This window comes from Enoplosus armatus, chromosome 11 (genome assembly GCF_043641665.1).
Source record: "Enoplosus armatus isolate fEnoArm2 chromosome 11, fEnoArm2.hap1, whole genome shotgun sequence".
Lineage (NCBI taxonomy): Eukaryota > Metazoa > Chordata > Actinopteri > Centrarchiformes > Enoplosidae > Enoplosus > Enoplosus armatus.
Window position 1 is genome coordinate 10,206,859 of NC_092190.1, and position 20,187 is coordinate 10,227,045.

At 41.4% G+C, this 20,187-nt stretch overlaps 1 protein-coding gene across 1 annotated transcript in view; it reads left to right on the forward strand.

Annotated features, from left to right (window-relative positions):
- The window catches only part of col4a1 (collagen, type IV, alpha 1), a 34,740-nt gene that overhangs the window by 4,139 nt on the left and 10,414 nt on the right, over positions 1-20,187 (forward strand). The window contains exons 3-27 of the mRNA XM_070915003.1: positions 10,809-10,861; positions 11,565-11,618; positions 13,748-13,837; positions 14,055-14,099; positions 14,250-14,294; positions 14,395-14,457; positions 14,599-14,652; positions 15,014-15,040; positions 15,165-15,239; positions 15,360-15,422; positions 15,688-15,723; positions 15,823-15,861; positions 16,632-16,727; positions 16,853-16,888; positions 17,005-17,064; positions 17,222-17,257; positions 17,368-17,412; positions 17,526-17,558; positions 18,343-18,403; positions 18,529-18,564; positions 18,666-18,812; positions 18,948-19,031; positions 19,221-19,304; positions 19,393-19,463; positions 19,587-19,778. Of these exons, the coding sequence (XP_070771104.1) occupies positions 10,809-10,861; positions 11,565-11,618; positions 13,748-13,837; positions 14,055-14,099; positions 14,250-14,294; positions 14,395-14,457; positions 14,599-14,652; positions 15,014-15,040; positions 15,165-15,239; positions 15,360-15,422; positions 15,688-15,723; positions 15,823-15,861; positions 16,632-16,727; positions 16,853-16,888; positions 17,005-17,064; positions 17,222-17,257; positions 17,368-17,412; positions 17,526-17,558; positions 18,343-18,403; positions 18,529-18,564; positions 18,666-18,812; positions 18,948-19,031; positions 19,221-19,304; positions 19,393-19,463; positions 19,587-19,778 (1,625 nt within the window). The remainder of the gene's footprint in view (positions 1-10,808; positions 10,862-11,564; positions 11,619-13,747; positions 13,838-14,054; positions 14,100-14,249; positions 14,295-14,394; positions 14,458-14,598; positions 14,653-15,013; positions 15,041-15,164; positions 15,240-15,359; positions 15,423-15,687; positions 15,724-15,822; positions 15,862-16,631; positions 16,728-16,852; positions 16,889-17,004; positions 17,065-17,221; positions 17,258-17,367; positions 17,413-17,525; positions 17,559-18,342; positions 18,404-18,528; positions 18,565-18,665; positions 18,813-18,947; positions 19,032-19,220; positions 19,305-19,392; positions 19,464-19,586; positions 19,779-20,187) is intronic.

The following is a 20,187-nucleotide window of genomic DNA, read 5'->3' on the forward strand; positions in this document are numbered from 1 at the left end:
TGAGGAGAAGAGGAGATAGGCTAATCTTTCAATGCATAGTTGAGTCTACTGTAGGGGTAGATTGAGATGTTTTTTAACTGATACGAGAGCAGATCTGTTGTCAGGGTTCGGCATCTCTAAGGCCTCAGGGTGGTGAAATCTTTAAGTTACAGTCTCCTTATGTTCAAACGGCAGTGATGTAATGCTCATGTAGAAGATAAGGCTTGATACGGAAACAGGAGAACAATAGAGAGCAGCTCTGTCTATTAGATAGCTATCATCTGTAGTGTATGGTATGATAATGGGGCTAAAGAGCTCCGTTATCCATTAGTTTGTTGCAGACTTGAAAGTGAAGTGCAGGGATAAAGGCTGTCTCTCTCTCTCTCTGGTCGCTGGAATTTCCTCTCTTTCTCACACTTATTCATACTCCTGTAGTGCTGCCTCAGTTATGCATCATAAAACCTGCTGTGCTTCTGATGTCAATGATAATTTTACAAGGAGGGTAATTTCCTCATTGGGAGCCAACAACATCAGCATATGTGCAGCACGCACAAATGGAAAAACCTTTGTTAAAAAGGATGTGAAATAGAGCTTACATGCACACACACACACTTCCTGTATATGCACAGTATACTCCCTGATGGATGTGTCACCCTGTATAACAGTGATGGGAATGTGTCTTTTTATAAATAACTAACTCAAATCCCAGATGCTTCCGTGTACCACGTGTGTGTTTTTTGAGAAATAGACTTGGTTTTCTCTTTCAGTTTTAGTTTTTAGCCATGTGAGCGGCGTGGCTCTTCGGATGGCAATGTTGGTCGGTTGGTCCAGACTGAAATACAACTACATACTGGATGGATTGTCATGAAAGTTTGTACGGACATGTTTGTTCCCCAGAGGATTAATCCTAATTTGGTGATTCCCTGACCTTTCCTCAGGCGCCACCAGCAGGTCAAAGTTACCACTTCCTGTGAAATATCCCAAAATCTACTTGATGGATTAGTACAAAATGTTTATACAGACAATCATGGTCCCCAGAGGATGAATCCTGCTGACTTTCGTGATTCTCAGACTTTTCATCTAGTGCCACCATGAGGTTGACATTTGTGGTTTTGAGTGAAATGTCCCAATAAGTATTGGATGGATGAAATTTGGTACAGACATTAATGGACCCTCATAATAAATTGTAATAACTTTGATCCTCTGACTTTTATTCTGGCACCATCGTCAGGTCAAAAAAATTATTATTATCAAAGCACCACTGTCCCAATAAGTGCAGCTTCACAGAGTAGCTAGCATGGCTGTAGACTCTTATTAAACTTTAAAACTAATGGGTTGACATCGCTTCTTTCACAGCTTTCCATGTAAGTTTCTGAAATAAGACAACTGGGAAAAAACGGTGAGTGTGAGAATTTTCCAGGTTTGATTTATTTGGTTGGTACAAAGTCACAGAGGTCATTCCTTGTCCTCACGTGCTGACGCTATTCCCAGATACCAGAGCACTCTGGAGAGAGACTCGAGGCTGACCCAACCCCTGCTTGTCTTTGTGAGCATAAAAGGCAAGGAAGAGGCCTTCCTCCTTAGAGAAAGAATGGCTTCCTAAGTCCCACATCCTGTGGCACAGTGCTGCACATTCACAGAGGAGCCACAAGCAGAGCTGAAGTACTCAGAGCTCTGCAGCCGCTCACATGAACTGAACTGGCCCTTTCTCAGAGAAAACAAACGTCTTAACAAAGTAATTGTTGCTCCCCCCCGGTCTCTCTCTGTTTCCACCAGCCCCTGAACATGTTCTCCCTCTCACTGCCTCAATACTAGATTTGTTAGCAGAGAAAAAGTGCAAACTCTGTTCTAGATTATTGTTCAGATTTGATTTCTAGGGCACAGGAATTCAAAACTGATGCAGCGGCAAACAAGATGAAGAAGTGCAGAGGTAGAGAGCTTTCGATTTGATGTTTGTGTGTTTTAGTGCTTGGACCGATCCTGTTCCTGTGGGATTGTAGAGGAATGTTTTGGGTTTTTTTTTTTATTGTGTGGAACAATAATCGTCCAGACCAGTGATGTGTGGGCACGTGAACAGAGCTCTGCACACAAACCAAAAAGTCAATCTCTCCCACTGGCTCAGACAACACAACTGTAACAAGATAAATCCCCCAGTTATTTGCCAGAACTTCTCAAACCTTAAGTTTTCTATGAGAGAGACACAGCTTCTCCTGCATTTGAGGGCTAAAAAGTTTCTTTTATCCTCCACAAAGAGACAACTTGAGGGCAAGACTGCAATCAGCTGTTCTTGGGTGGAGTGCTGGATTGTGAATGTGTGTGTTTGTGCAGTAGCTAGACCCAGAAAGTCCCCTCTAAGTCCAAAATATTGGTAGGAGTCTTGCTTAACTTGTTAACATGGTAACGTTTCATTCACATGTACATCCTTAGACATACACACACACATGGACACTCTGGACACTGAAGAAGAGCTGAGTTATCAAGATGACCCTTATATTGAAAGCTCTGTTTGAATGTCTAAATCCCCTCTAATGGCCTGTCCAGAGGTCACAGGTCAACAGGATGAGCCTGTGAAGGTCATGTGACTGGTCAAGATGGGGTGCAGATGGACAAGCTGATTAAGAGAGGTCAAGGACCTTTGTAATCTAAGGCAGGATTATTGTATAGGGTCCGTTAGAATCATTAACGTGGAATTTGAGTGAAAGGTGCCCAGTTGTGTTTGATGTTGGTCATGACAACTAAAGCATTGTAATGAATCTATACAATGGTATCACAATTTCCACGTTTTCTCAAAATATTTTCTGGAGTCCCTTCCACCAGCTGGAATTATACAAGTAGCACTTGAAGATCAGCCAGCTCCAGGGTTTTTATATTACCATACACACATACAGTACAAGCACACACTAAGACACACACACACACACACACACACACACACACACACAATGTTGTGCCGACCAGCCAGGCCTGAGAAATTGTCTAAAACAATTTTCCCATTTGCTGGAGTTAATTTTGCATGTGAGAATTCCTGTGTGGACTGTTGACGTGGGTGAAGAGGACTGCACAGTGTTCTTGTTGCATGTCCACTGACATGTTCAACGACAACTTCTGCGGTCCCAGAGGATGAGTTTGTAGTTCTGTCCACAGTTCACTGAATTGCATTAGACTTGTACTCATGTTAGGTCATGCCAGGTCTCTGTTAGTTAAGTGTATGCATGACGTTGATAAATGGGTGATATCCTGTACTAAACTGGGTTTTCTTAACTTTGAGACCCCACCACTTACAGCTGTCCCAGACTCCTGGCCCCACATTTGATGACAGGCAGCATTAACCTGGTCACGCTTGGTCATGCATGAGCAGACTGACAACTGACTGGTGTGTTTGTTAACCTTGTTCATTAATGTTTGTGTGTGCATATGTGTGTTCCTATGTGTCATTTCATGTATCTTCTTACAATATTAGCTTTTCCCAGAGGATAAAGATTTGATCTCATAAAGCTTGCTAAGTTTTATGGTATTCAGTTTTCTTTTTGTGTTTGCATCCATTTAATATTCCTTCATGTGCATTTTTGTGCAGACATTGTTTGGGCCTGTGTGTGTGTGTGTGTGTGTGTGTGTGTGTGTGTGTGTGTGTGTGTGTGTGTGAACAGCTCTCTGAAGATGCATCTGCTTTTGGTTACAGGAGCCCTGAATTATTTCTGTGGTGTAGATGAAAACCTGCTGCCTGCAACTAGAACAGGACATGTTTTACATCAAGTTGGTCTCAGCAAATATACCCTGCAGGACTCCTTAAATAAAGGAAACAGAAAACATAGCCCTGATTTATTGCAGAATGTACATATAATATGGCCCTGGAGTATTGAATTGTGACCAGTGTGTGTGTCTGTCATTTGTAATGCTAAATGAGTTAAGACCTTATCTCTTTTAGACATTTTGAGCAGTCAAGTGGGCATTTGTTAAAGGAATAGTTTGACATTGTGGGAAATACGCTTATTTTCTTTCTTGCCAAGAGTTAGATGAGAAGATCAATACCACTCTCGTGTCTGTACGCTAAATATGAAGCTACAGCCAGGAGCCGGCTAGCTTAGCTTAGCACAAAGACTGGAAACAGGGGGAAACAGCTATCCTGCCTCTGACCCCCCTGCAACCCCCTGTAAAACCACAATGTGTCGTTTCTACACTTGTGTGAATTAAACAGAAGAGTTTAAAAAGTGTGCAAATCATTGAGCTTTAGAAGTGATGGTAGGCAGATTTTGCTATCTTGGACAGAGCTAGGCTACCTGTTTCCCTTTGTTTCCAGACTTTGTGCTAAGCTAATCTAGCCTTCTCCTAGCTCTAACTTCATATTTGGCCTTCAGACATGAGAGTGGTGTCGATCTTCTTATCTAACTCTTGACAAGAAAGCAAGTGTATTTCCAAAAATGTCCAACTCTGTCCAAGTACATCCAGCAAAAATCTATACATTACCTCTATATTAGATATTATTATTCTTATTAAATGAATGCAGCAAAAAGCCACTTCAATTGGCTCCTCTGGTCTATTAGTGTTTGATTTAAAGCAGGATTTCGCCATTAAATGACTCATATGTTGAATGATGCTTTCATACACTCGTTTTATGCACTGTAAACAAGAGAATATGAAATATGTTCAGAGAATCCAGCTTCAGGAGCAGTTAACATGAAAAACGGTTTGGCTTAACTTGATATCTATCTTGGCATTTAAAAAAATGCTGTTTCATATCGTACCATCCCAGTTTGTGCATGTGCAGCTCGCCCTCACGCAAACACACACTCATGCTGTTTACAGAGCAAGTTGCACCAGGAGCCTTGTCTTCCAAGTATGGCAGTCAGACAGAAAAATTCCCCTCCTCCACTTCTATTCTCTCATCCCGGCCTCTCAGTACCAGAGAAGGCCAGGAATGTCAGAGCAGCACAGTTCAACCCAGCACAGTCTGAAAAAAACGTATCTGTCCTCCTCTCATCTATTATTATTTTAGTCTGTGTACCTCTCTCTCTCCTGCATCAGTGTGTGTAGCCGAGGACTGTTCATCATAGTCAGTAGCACCTGTGATCTTATTGGCCGTGAAGAAAAAACACAAATAAATACCCAAAAACCACAAAATCTGGTCAACAGCACGAAGTCACTGATCTCATAGTTTTTATCAGAATCAACTGAGTAGCAGCAGTGTAGGTGTGTGCTTTCTAGTTTGTGCACATGTGCTTGTGTATATGTTGTTGCTGCTACATTTATCATATACACATACACATTTGTATTGTCTGTATCGCAGTGTGCTCCATAACTGTCTAATTTAGTGTTGCTTAATGAGCCCTGCTGCCAAGAGAGATCCTTCTGACATTTATGGAGTAAAACTATCCTGATTGTCTCCATATGGAAGCCATGATCTGTGGTTTAACGCCATGAGCACGTCTTTACTCTGTGACGTACGCAGGTTAAACACATTAGACCAACTACGCTGCTGTGGTAAAGGGACACAGGAGCTTGTAAAACTCACTTCAACTCACTGAAAGAAAAGATGTGCTGTATAACTCTACTTGTTGTTTCAGTGGGACTCACTGAGACCACAAAAGAACCCAGATGTTTATGTGAAAGTTCATGGATATGTTTAATTTAACAATGTTGCACAATGTTTACTGGTGGGACACAAAGCCAAAATCTCATCGGATGCCATTAAGAGTAATCAGATCCACCAACTTGAAATCAACCCAAATAGCTAAATGCTTAAAACATAGAGCAAAATGTAAACACAAAACACAAAATATGGCTAACCTGTGTACTCCTCGTCACGTTTGGAAGCTGGAATACACATGGTTGAGCAACCATGTGGCTGTTTAGGGAGACAGTTTCAGGTCAAAACAACTGAGTCAGAGGGTAAGTGACAGTCTAAACCTCAGAGATTTTGGGGCTTTTGCTGGTACTAACTCAGGCAGCAAAAATACCACTAAGCTGCCCTTTAGATGCCTCCAAGGAAGTAGCTCGGTGATTGACAATATGGTGGCAGGAAACCCTGAATTCTTGAAAGTTAAAGCTGCATTAATATATATGTTTTATATTTTCAAATGGGGCAGAACTCCACAACCTACATCACATATAGGTTTGACATACTATGGCCCTCCTAACGGCTAATGTAACTTTGCAAAAACCAAAATACTAATGTGGAATCATTTCAAGGTATGTAATATACTACATAGCTTAACTGTACTATGTAAGGTGTGCGGATGTGTTAGAAGAGCATGTAAGCTCAACAAAACTGTAGAACACAAAGTGTAACTGAGTTAGCACAGTTATCTGGTTTCCCCCTCCGTGAAATCCATATCAGTGTGGAAGGAAGGCTCCTCTCACATCCGAAGAGATAAACTGAGAGTCAAATCATTTTCTCTGGCTCCATAGATTTTCACATTACTGGGCCAGGAAAACGTGTATTTTTTTTTCTGAAAACAATAACAAAAACAGCAGTCTCCCGCAGCACTTGTTTTCTGATAAGAGCAGCCAGAACTTTTGTGCATGACTCTCGCTGAGGATGTCAGCTTCATATCTTTACATTAGGTCATGTGGACAAAGTGGCTGCTGATTATGGTCTTAACGTTTTGTTTCGATTACCATGTGTGTGCGTCTGTTTGAATTGAGGTTATTTTTGTGAGTGATAGGAATTCATTTAATCAAATTCATACAGTAATAAGTACCATATTGCAATGCCTTGACTGAATCTCATGATGCTTATAGCCATTATGTTAGAAGGTAATGTCAGGCTATTATTGGTGTTTTATTTGTTTGTGTGTGTGCTGAATATGAGCATACACATGTGAAGAAGAAGAGGGGATGTGAAATGACAAATCCTCCCACACTTCCGCCGCCCCAGGATACCCCAGGAGGTTTGTGAGATACTTCAGCTGGAGTGGGAGGTTATGGCAGGAATGTGCCGGGAATGTGATGTCGTTTTAAGAAAACTCTGTAGATGACATTGACCAGATGTTTGTGTGATCTTCAGTTTCTCTTAACATGGAAGAAAAGGCACAGTGAAACAGCTGTTGTACATGTACAGTCAATGTGGAGGAGTGATGGAAACATTTCTGCCCCCATGTGGTTATAATCAGCACTGCCACAATACTGTTCATGAAAATTCCCGAACATGTTGTATTTGTTTCACACAAGATGAAAGAGTTGAACATTTTAGGAAATTTAGATACACTTGTCATGTTTGGAGGTTGGCTGCAATATGTAAGAAGTGGATTTGCCCACTTTGGCAAGAAGAACAGTGGCAGTGAGTCATGCAGCCACAGTAAGGTGAAGGACAAATTGAATGACTTTACCCTGCAGACTGCAAAGAAAGCGACCTTATTTGTAGGTTTGGGAAAACCCAGTTGCCTTTTCAATCCATTGTTTATCCTTTTGTAGAAAATGTAGTCAAGATGACTTAAGTGTGTAACAGGATGTTTCATGAGGACCTTGAGGTCAGGAATGCAGTTTGATTTAGTGTGGTTAAAACATGGTACTGTATTGATTGGTTGTGGAAAAGTTAGGACATTATTTTCTCTGAAGTCTCCAGACATATAGTTAAGGTTTCAACATTAATATAGTACAGAAACAGATTATAAGTCATGGGAGCCAAGCATCAAGTGCAGAAAGGCAGCCTAAGCGGTTAGAGTAGAGATGAAAGTTTATTCTTGACTTTGGAAACAGGAGTTGACAAAACAATTTCAACTCAAGGTCAATGTACTAGCTGTTCTGAAGGTTTTTATTGCATCACATGATCTTCCTCAGCAGGTGTAGTTTTCCCAGTTGTCATGGAATTATTCACTATCCAAATCAATCCACTGAGGAAGATCATGTAATAAGATCAGAAGAAGCTGGACATTGTCAGTTGTTGTCTCTATGGTCAAACTTTCCAAATTTGGATCCTCAACTTTTATGCCAACGCCATACACGGGAAGTCCTTAAAGTGCAGAACATCTTCAATTCCATGAAAGCAATGGGCTGAGGAAGATTCTGTGATATGGTTGAAAACTCCAGAACAGCTACTAGATGGCCCTTGTGGTGGGTTTGTCTTCTCAGTTAGAGTATTGCTTGTCCTTCATTTCTGTCCAGTAAGGTGACGTCAAAGACTAGACTAGGTTGAAATCTGGGAAAAAGAAGAGATTTATAATGCCCACTCCATGCAAGCTTCTGTAACAGGCTGCTCTTGCCACGATGGTGCTTCTATTGAAGGATCCAGTTATGCAACAGTTCTATACACTCACCCCTGGTTTACATTAAGAGCATTTGTGTTAATGTTGGGATCTCTGAACCGGCATCTCTTGCTGGCCGAGGCCTGCAATCTCGAGAGTAAACGTTACTCATCACTTCCTGTCTCCTGGGCTCATCTGAGGGCTGGACTTGTGTATCTAATGATGTCAGACATAGCGGGCAAGTGTTGTTGAAACATCAGGGCTTCTGGTCTGAGATACAGCTGTCTACGTTATGAAGGCCTGTGAACGTGCCTCTGTGTACCATGCCACAAATCTCGGTAGTTACACCCACCCCATCCTCTTCTTCTGTTGGCATTTTAGGCCTCGATCTCAGATTCTGTCAAAGCAAAGGTTCAGGCCTGCCAGCTCCAGCCTCAGTAAACAATCACAAACACACTGTCATATACACATAATTATGATAAGGCACTGTTTTGCGCAGCGCCCAGTAAACGTAAACACTCTGCCAGCATACGTCATATTGATTTTTCACAGTTTGGAGATATCCAGGCCTGCCATCCAGACTTAGGAATGACATAAACACTTGTCCTGAGACACGTGAGGCTGTCTGCTGCAGAGGTTTACTGGCTCTGATACAGTTTCTCGAGTGCTCAGTGACTCACCGGCCACTGTATATTCACAGTGGATGTTAACACTCATCACTGAAGAGGCTTCAGAGTCTGTTTGCTCTGTGGAAGATCATGCTGTTTGGGCAGAGTAACACCATCTTCATCTCCTCATTTTCTCACGTGCACATACTGTGCTGGTAGTAAAAACACTCCATTACAAGTAAAGATGCAGCATTTGAAATATTACTTGAATAAAAGTACATTAGTATCCTTAAATAAATGTACTTAGAGTAAAAGCCTACCTTCACATACACATGTATTAAAGCAAATGCAGGAAATGATGAGTACCAATAGTAGCTTTACGAATTAAAATGATCTCACAAAGCAGAACAGAAAACTGTATTTGCTGCAGATCGCTCACATCTGGTCGATGCTCTATCCGTTTTAAGGTCAGTATCGGGGCCAATACTGATCAAATCCCTACCATCAGATGAATGTAGTGGAAAAAACGTAAAATATCCCTCTGAAATGTTGAGAAGTAGAAGTAGCATAAAATGGAAGGACTCAAATACCTCTACAAAAGTACCAAAGTGCAGGTACGTCTAAATTTTACAATACTTGAGTAAATGTACTTTGTTACCACTCTCTGTACTGTCTTTTCATTTTGGGCTTGTGTGTGAACCCCGACCCCATAAAGTCCACCTCTCACCTCCATGATCTAAGCCCGCAGAAATGGTGTTTATGTTAAAAATGGTTCCCTAGCTTGTGGTATAGCTAGATAATCAGAGCCCTCATCATCTGATATACCCGGGGATCTCTATGATAAAGTCCTCTTAAGATCTGCTTTTCATGCAAAGCTGCAGATACCAAATCAGACAAGTCACCCACTCCATGGCTACAGGACTCATTAGCAAAATGCTCTTTTTGTGCAGATGTCAGTTGGGTCTTTTTGCCATCTCTGCCATCTGGTGTTTGGGTTCATGACGGTGCATAACGGACGTAGAAGGAAAAACAAACAGGAGAAATCAAAGAAATGCTACTTTGATCTACCTGCAGATTACTGCGCTGTGTTTGGAGAACCAGCAGCAGACGTGACAGGGTGGTGGCTTTTCATCACACACAAGCACACATAGTGTCCTCATCGCCGTGTGTGTCGGTTTGAGGCTTGGGTTCCCCGGTCACGCCCTCCAACATGCAGGAATGTCTGCTCAGCTTGTGGAGGATAAAGAGGATGGAAAAAAACCTGAGACAGAGAGCAACAGGTGATTACTTCAGCAATACTCAACCACAAGCAGCTGTAATTTACTTGAGTGGTGCTGACAATATGCAAGTGTGTTCCCTCATTGCATTAGCATGCCTTAACTCCCTTGGTGAATTGTCAAAAAAAAAAGAATCATGTTAATCCAGCACCAGGAGCTCTTATTGCTGCCATAATAAAACACACATGAGCTTAATTCTGAGAGTCAATATTCCTTTTCCTCTGTTTGTCTTATGACACTGATCTGATCCGAAGCAGGTGTTCCTGCGTCTTAACAGAAATTAATCCTGTGGAGAAAAAAATACTTAAGGGACCAGGAGTGGAGAGGTGGTGGTGGATGGATTGAGTTATAGGTGTTTGAGAGAACTGGGAATGGGGAAATGTAGCAGGCCACACGTGTTATATGCTGCAAATAGAGGAGAACAAGTGCAGTGGGAAAGGGTGGGGGCAGTCAGAGCTGAAGGTCCCGTTTCTACGTGGTTTCCCATGGTTTTAGAGCCACATATTGATTCAGTTATCAGGCATGTTGGAGAGGATTGCGTGTCAGAAGGAAGACAGGGAATATGTTAAAGACCTGGACAGGATATTGAGTTACAGAAAAGGTATAATTAAGAATGACTTATGAATGAGATGTAAGGTTAAGAAAGGTGGGAAGGGATCGCGATGAATGGTGACAGAGCCGTTAATTTGTTTTGAGCGCGTGAGAACGAGAGACAGACGGAGAGAAACGTCTGTGGGTAGCGTAGCTGTGCACTCTCTGCCCAGGCCTGCAGAGCCTGTCCAAAGTCCTGACAGGATTTTGGCTGGACGCCTTGCACGTGAGTCTAGCAACAGCTGGATGATGGAGGAAAAAGGAGGAGAGGAGCGATGGAGGAGAGAGCCAAGGCACTGTGGGCTAGTTCCCAGGCTCCAGCCTCTGGAGACCCCAGAGGAGAGGAAGCCGGGTGGAGGGGGGCCTGAGGCGGGGGGACTGTAAGGGCCAAGAGCAGCTGCATTGATGTCCTTCTGCCTGCATGTAATTCTACAAAGCTAATCAGTGAAAGTAACCTGATTACGGGAAATAAAGCTTTTCTTCATTGTCAACACCATCAAAACAATTAAAGCTGCTATTCAATCAAATATTTTGTATTATCGGTTTACGACTTTATTGACCTATTTATTGATTTTTGATTTATAAATGCTCATCTGTGGGATGGATCAGCGGGCTAAACACTGCAGAAGTCTGTCAGGCGCTCGCTGTGGTGATTTACAGTGTCAGTGGGATGTCTTTGAGCCATCTGGCAGAGGCAGGACACCAACATGCTACAAAAGAATGAGGAGTTTGTAGCGTACTTTACACATCTGATGGATGACATCAAGTGACCCTCAGCAGGTGGCTGTTATACTGTCCAGCTGGCAAACACTATCTTCATTTTTGCTCTTCTCCCCATGTTTGCGTTCTTTTGTTGTCAAACTCAAACCTATGCTCTTTAGAAATGTTTTCTCCTCCAAGTGATGGATCATTTATTTTTTATGTTTCAGGGTTGCGGGGCATCATGTGGAAAATGTGACTGCAGTGGAGTGAAAGGAGCAAAGGTGAGATTTTCATTTGCACTCATTTCATTTGTCACTGTCAATGCATTTCTACACTTATACGCTTTTTAAGTTCATAGCAGGCCACAGCAGCCGTGACAGTGCTTCCTACAGTAAGTTCTAACTAATGGGGTCAGCTCAGTGGGGCAGACTGGAGCTGGGCCTGGGTGGAAAAGCAGTGGATGGGGCTCCGTCACGGAGCAGAGACCAGGACGGGAACAAAGATCAGTTTGAATTAGAGCATGTCCGGACACACAGCTGGGCTGAAGGCCTTATTCCCATCAGAGGGAGGGAAGCTCTCAGATGCAGATGTACAAGTGGAGGGGACACTAGCCATGAACTGGCTGTGAGCCTTTGAGCTGTCAGCACTCTACCATGAGTGTTAATCACTGACCTGAAACATGAAACTGACTTGGGCAAAGGTAGCCTTGCTGTAACTACATTTTTCTCTAAAGACACTTCCTTAGACATCTACTGTCTTTAGGCTTAGGGGTAGATATAGAAACAGCTACATATATATTTTCTGTTATTGTGGTTTAAAGATATATACTTTCTTACTTTTTAAACTGCATTTTATTGCAGAAGTGATCTCTCAGCCAAAAGAACATAAATATTCTCCCTTTAAAGCCGTGACTCCAACCTGGGGGTCAGGATCCCCACAAGGGGTTGTAAAATAAATGTGAGGGGTTGCGAAATGATCAACACACAAAATAATGTTTGTTTTTTCAGACTTTCCTCTGATCTTTGACTTTTTGCAAGTTAATTATGGGATTTTTTTTTGTTTACCTCTTAAGCACTTTAAGATTAACATAAAGAAAAAAGTCACTCTAGTTGAATGGTCACAGCCAGAAGAAATATCAAACCTGTAACGAGGGGTCACAAGTAGACGTTGCTTTGTTTTAAGTTGTCACAAGCAAAGAAAGTTGATTTATTTTTCACTGCAACTCCTGCTGTTTGAGCATACATGTGTATTATTGGCTCAATTATATCACCCGACTGCAGACTGTTATCTATCCTTGTAGTGCAACAGTCTGGCCTTTTATGGCTCATTCTTACAGCAACAGTAGCCAAACATTCAGCTCCCCCGACGACAACAGATGTACTGACTGTGTTCAATGGAGCCCGGCCAATCCACTGTGGATTCAAAGCACCTCTGTGTTTTGAAAGTTGCTCAAAGGCCCCAAACTGCCTTCCTAAAATCTCTTGTGAGCCTTATTTCCAATGATATCATTTCCTGATGTAGCACAACAGGAGTTGCCGTGGTAACCCTACGTTTCCCATGGTTCAAAATGCAATGTTTCTCCCAACTGATGGGAGTCAGTTGTGTAGTGGTTGGGGAATGGACATCGATCTTAAAAGTTTCAATATGGTTTCATTTATTGCCGAGTTTTACACATCACTATCTCATGCTTGGCAGCTCAGAGAGGGTTGTGAAGATTACTGGAGCACGACTCTCCTTCACACAGCAATGCTGCCATCTAATGGCAGATAGTGGAAACAAGGTATAGGAATCCTTCTGGGTCAGTTTTAGGTCACTGCAAAGGATACAGATGAGAATGTGTTGAGACCATCATTAACAACAATAGCCATATAAGTCTTCATTATGAATAAGAATGCAATAAAGTCAATTTTCTTAATGAAAATATGTGTTAATGATTGGCTGTTTTGGCACTGGCCTGGCCCACATGTACTGTATGTAAACTAGAAGAGCAGAAGAAAGAAAGAATTAAAGAATGAAACATTATTTTGAATATAAATATACATACAAGCACATTCTTGAAAATTATACTAACAAATCTTATTGTGTTTTCCAATTATATTTATTTTCTTTGACAATGATGAATCTCTTGGGTAAAATGATTTAGTTGGGTGTAAATTCATTATAGGTTATTTGAATGTTTGAAATGCAGTAATGTCACAACAACAATCATAGACATAGTCACAATTCCATTCAATACTTCTCTTGTTTGCCATTAAATTTGCTTTGTGTGTCAAACTCATGTTTGATGAATTTAAAATCATAAAATGTCTTAAAAGCTGTTTTGAAAACTGTTTTGGCATTTCCTTCTAATCTCTGTTAATATGAAGATTTTTATCCTTGTATCATCAACCTGACGGTCTGTGCTTCACAGGGGGAGCGTGGATTTCCTGGTCTTCAAGGTAATATGGGATTCCCAGGTATGCAGGGACCTGAAGGGCCTCCAGGGCCAATTGGCCCCAAGGTCAGTACAGACACACATTAAAATGAATAACCTTAAATAACTTTGGATTGACCGAAAAGCATTCCCCATAGATAATGAAAACATGGGGCACACACGAAGTAATTTATTGATTGTTTAAGAAATGAATATAACTGATTATGCAGCATTTCCATTTTTGACTGTCTTCATGAACAAATGTTTCTCTGTTGATGATCATCATGTCATATATTTCTCTTAGGGAGATGTGGGTGAATCTGGGGCTCCCGGACTGAAAGGAGTGCGGGTAAGTAACTATCCATCAAAATCGTGGTACAGTATGACATGAAAGGCATTGTATGATATGAGACAGACTTCTATTCCATACATTATTGCTAATGTTGTGGTTTTGGTATTGTCATGAGACAGTAATGCTGATATGGTTGTGATCTTGCAGGGTCCTCCTGGTCTGCCAGGTTTCCCAGGAAACCCGGGACTGCCAGTAAGTTCCTTTCATCTGCCTTCATGTCTCACATCCTGCAACAATCCAGTAAATTCACCTCATGGTCTCAAATTGTCTATTTGTGCACTCCCACTCTTAGGGCATCAATGGAAACGATGGTCCACCAGGTCAGCAAGGTATCCCAGGATGCAATGGGACTAAAGTAAGCCTCTTCTATAAGTTCTACTGTATTTCGAAGCAGATTTGTTCACCCAGGTTTTGTGTCCACCCCTGATGTTTTCTTTTGTCACATAACCTAAACACTGTTTGTGTCTTCTGACCGTGTTGTGTGTGTGTGTTTCAGGGAGACAGAGGAAGGGATGGCACTCCTGGTTTTTTCGGTCTTCAAGGACCTCCTGTAAGCAACCGTGACTCGCAAGACAATCTACCAACACCCCAATGACCAGCACACATTTCAGTTATTTCCACTGTCCTATGGAAGCAATATGAAAACTGTCACAATTTTAGGAAAAGCTGCCTTGTTTTTAAATTGACTGGCATACCGTTTTGGGAATGCTCTAGATGGTTTTGAGCAGGTCTCCTCTGCCCATATAAGACCAATAAACTGAAGTTAAAACATCACAGCCATAACATTGGAATTACAAGATTTCTACATGACACAGCAATACGTTAACTCAGCAGCGTCTCAAAATGGAAATATTCATCCTGCCAGAATATACTACATGTATAGATGTGTCACTATTGTCCTCTCTTCTCAGGGCATCCCGGGAATCCCTGGATTGAAGGTCAGCTGAAATTTATGAACTGTTAACATCTTATGTGTAAATAAGTTTGTCAAACAATAAAAGTATGTGTCATGATGAGACATGTGTTCTACCAAACCATTTATTTTTGCTTTGTCTCCTACAGGGTGACCCTGGTGGTGTGATTGGGATTGTTCCCCTGAAAGGAGACAGAGGATTCCCTGGCACACCTGGATTACCTGTACGTTGTGTGTGTTCGTGAACATGCATGTGTTTATGTGCGTCAAAAGAAAACACAGACAATGTAATCTGAATTTTCATGTAAATCCAAGTTCTTCCTGCACACGTCTTTCTCTCCCAGGGATCAGTTGGACCTGCTGGACCTACCGGACCTCCTGGACCTCGTGGATATCAAGGACCCAAAGTAAGTTACTCCTACAGTGATGGACTGTTTACCATCCAACAGAGTCAGTGATAAACTTTAAGAGCTAAGGAATATTGGTTATATAGAGAGAGACACATGATTATCATGAAATATAACAGCAATTCGTAGTGGAAAGAGCACAAATTAGAAAGTGTAATCTCTGTAGATTTTTAAACCTGGAAGATACTGATGGATAATTTGTCAATATTCATCAGATAGAAACAGAACTGGATCACTTTGTTTTAATTGAATATCTGTTTGACAGGGAGATTCTGGCCTCCCTGGCCCTCCTGGAGAGAAGGTAAGACTAATCATACGTAAAGATAAAGTCCACCATCCTCTGACTTGATCACCCTGCTGAGATGTCATAACAACTTTTTTTTTGTTTACCTCCCTGCAGGGTGACAAGCTGGCCTTTGTGAGTGAGAAAGGAGATAAGGTGAGAATTTTAGTTTTAAAAAAGACACATTTCTTATATGATGCTTTTACTGTAGAGGTCGTTCAATCACTTTTACAGTTCAGTAATAAAACTGTAAGAATGGGGTAATATTCTTACTTTATCTTTATAAAGTTTTGATGGTATTTTCTTAGAAAAGTAAAAGGAACATGAATTTCAACTTTAGTTTCTGATGATTACTTCAATGTCCCAGAATGATTGTGAAGGTATTACACTGATATTAGAGGGAGTGTAGTCATATGCACATCACGTGTAGATGCAAGGCTATTGGAAAGCAGCATCGATTTATAGAGTAACACTTGCACACTGATTTCAAACCATGCATTCTTTTTATTTATGACAAAAATGAAACTGTCATATCACAAAGATATTCTTATTGTAATTATCATCTATTACTGAGCTGTAATGTAAAGTGGTACTGAGGTAACCCTGTTACACATGCCGCGTAATATTCATAAAAACAATTTAGCATTTTGTTGCTGCTCTGTGAAAACCATGCATCTCCAAAATGTCAAGAATAACAGCCCTGTTTTCAGCTTTGTGGCAATTTTTCAGTTAATCCAATTTTTATTAAATGGTTTATTTAACTTAAGATGTAAGAGAATTTTCTCAACCCATTAAGGAAACTTTAATTCTTCAGTTTATCTGAAATCTAAATCACCATATTTGGAGATACTTGGTTTTCTGCTTTTCTTCTTGTGAAAATGTATTTGGATTTGGCTGTTGTTGTGATTACTGCGGTCTCCCTGCAGGGTGATCCAGGATTTCGTGGCCCACCCGGCCCTCCTGGACCTCCATCACTGGGAGTGGAAGGAGGACATACCACAGTGCACGTACCTGGACCACCGGTACTCACTCAGTTCTTTAAAAACTGAACAGAAATTGTGCTATTTTCATGTATAAATAAATCACAATTACTAAAAGTCTGTTTATACGTATATGATGACTTCCTGAATGTTTTGTATTCCTAAAGGGTGACAGAGGACTTACAGGAGACAAAGGAGAAAAAGTTAGTAGTTTACTTTCTTTGTTGAGGTGTCTGTCTGTCATCACTGTGCACACTGGCTGCTTGATATCTTTTAGTTCAACTTTCTACTTTTTTGAGACACCTGATTTCTTTTGCAGGGCTTTTGCATCCCGTACCACAAGGGTATCAAAGGCGAACACGGCCCGCCAGGACAAACTGTAAGTACGTCTCTATGGGAAGAAAGAAGTTCATTAGTTGTCATTGTAAGATTCGTCAAAAGTTTGAATGTAACATGGAAAACAAGCTGTTTTATAATGTGTCATTACAAAAAACTACAAACTTGCTTCTCCTAAGTGTCTGTTTCTGTAATTTTAGGGTAAACCTGGCAAGGATGGAGAGAATGGGCATAAGGTAACAATAAATTATTGTATTATTCACCTACTGTACTCTACTGGCCAACTGTTGTTTGCTTTTGTATTATGAAATGTTTATCACTTAAGTACATACATGCTTTCATACAGGGAGAGAAAGGCTTTCCTGGAGCTCCTGGATACACTGGTTCCCAGGTAACTAATGCACCTTTTATTTACTCTGGTCACATTTAAGACTTTAATCCAAAACTCAAATGATCTTGGACGTGTTATGGTCAGACAGACTAAATTCTCTGTCTTGTTTTCAGGGTGAAAAGGGAGACAGAGGACCACCAGGTTTTGTAAGTGATCTCTCTCCTCCCTCTTTTCCATTTTCTTCTCTCCTCTCTTTCTTTCTCTCTCACCCACTCACTCTCTTTCCCATCCGCTACAATGAGTTCAAACTCAAATACCAGCTGATGTCACCACATATTCATTCAGTTCAAACGTGAGAGGATGTTAAAGGGGCAATCCACTGATTTTACCTTTTGTGACATCAAATTACATCACTTGAGTCAGGCCTGTAGTTGCTATTGAGGGCACCATGTTCCTGGTATCGTCTCTGGTAAATATGGGGGATTTGACAACCCGAGGAGTTTGCACACAAATTACTTTCAGCAATGTCCACAGACAAATGACATGTGGTGGGTATGGTATGGTTTCTAGACTAAATATCTTTTAAGTTTGACATTTTTTAAGCCAAAAGTAATGGATTAATTAACTTATTTTTAGATCCTGGCATCCTGGTATTATTATTATTACATCGTCAGAAATAAAGGAGCTTGACCCATACTTAAAGAGCCCCAAATTTTGTCTTACTTGGCTACAGTGATGTAGAAGTGTACACCAGGGTGTGTCAATACAATGTGGTATCACTGTTAAGTTTAGTTAAAAGGGCAACAGAGCACACTTACTTACACAAGTTACTCTTTAAAGTCAGAATTTCTTGGCCTCTTCTGCTTTGATTTTGATCATTTTATTATTATGTCTCTTGCAACACCACCAACTTTATTTTTCAGCATTAGAACTTAAACATAACCTTAAAAAATGCTTGCATCCTTAATCTTTGTAACTACATAATTTTAGGGTAATGGTGCACCTGGTCCTCCTGGTCCTCGTGGTCTCCCAGGGTTACAAGGAGAAAAAGGTAAAGTGAGGCCACTTAATGCTCATAAGCATATGCAGACACACATATGCATAAACAACTACCTTGGATCAGTTTCCCTGATGTCCATGTTTTTCTTCCCTTTTTGGTTTCTTCTAAATCCACAGGTTTTCCTGGTCCTCAGGGAGAGGCAGGTCCACCAGGTAAAATAACATAATGTAACAACACTGCAGTAAGGCTGCATATGTCAGACACATGCCAACCTGAATAACACACTAACTGGCTTTCTTTACTCGGACTTCAGGCCGGCACATTGAAGGGCCTCGTGGAGAGAGGGGTCAGAAGGGAGACGTGGGTGAGAAAGGAGACAGGGGTCTAGAAGGAGAGTCTCTCGTCGGACCTCCAGGACAACCAGGGATTAGCGGACCTCCTGGACCACCTGGACTACCGAGTATGCTTTATCTTTAAATATTACAAATATTTCAATAAATGGCATGAAGGGATACCTACATAAAGTGTGCATCTACAAATGTTTTAATAACCTAATGTATGTGTTGTGTATATGTGCTATGACATGGCCGCACAGTTGACCCTAATGAATGTAACATCGAGAAAGGAGCTGTTGGCCCTCCTGGACCTCCAGGGTTACAAGGGGAATTGGGACAGAAAGGTAAGCACATCTACAATTAATGCTGATCAATATGAGTCTTGGATGAAGGAATCCATTAAAATTCCATGTTTCTGTCTTTGAGGTCTACCTTTGTAGGCACGTGTACCACATGCATCAGTGCTGCTGGACTACATGTTAAGGACATTTACGTACAACTTTTTAAATTGTTGTTTCTGTGCCTCCTTTCAGGTGACAAAGGAGATACCTGTGTTCAATGTGAAGGTTTCGGCCCAGCTGGATTACCTGGCCCCCAGGGCCCTAAAGGAGATCGAGGTGAGTGAATTTTTCCTGTGTATTGACACCCGCTATGATGAATATTGAATGAGCTAAGGGTGCACAATTGTCCATTTTCACCTGGTAGGACCTCCTGGGCCAGCAGGCAACAAGGGAGAAAAGGGTCAATCTGGCTCTCCTGGACAACCTGGAAGATCTGTGAGTAGAATAATGTCTAAGACACCGTTTCATTTCATGTGAGCTGACTGTTTTCACAGTTTATTCCTCATTTTATTGAGGGAAATGGAGAAAAATATGTCATTAATTCTGACCTGTGTGCAGGGTTCTCAAGGCACTCCTGGGTTGATGGGAGCCCCTGGTGCTGTTGGTGAGCCAGGGGACATTTTCATAGCACCTGGTCTGAAGGGGGACAAAGGTCTGCCTGGTCTTTCTGGTTCACCAGGGCAGCCAGGGCTGGATGGACTGCCAGGGAGAGATGGCCTCCCAGGTATACCAGGCCTCAAAGGAGAACCCGTAAGTGTGCTGTTTGTTTGATGAGACAAACCATATGGACCAGGACAACATGAGCTCCACTGATTGAACTGCCTGTCAAATGATAATGGATGGCTTTGAAAGGACTGTAAAACAATAAACAGGCTACTTAACTTTGAAAACCTTTCGCTGCAAGTGAAAGTTCACTTTTACTTAATGTTGCTACTAAATAATCGGCATTTGCTATATTAACAAGGAAAAAAATCACCACATGTAATTCAAAAGGGGTTGCTCGTAGTGATGAACCCACAGATTACTCTCACCTGACTTTGCAGTCCCTCTCAGCTCTACACATCTTTTTAGCATCTTTATAGATGTTTTTGCTCAGTCTCACTGCTTTCAAAGAGACAATCAAAGTTAACAACAAGGTGAACATAGTGAAGCATTTATC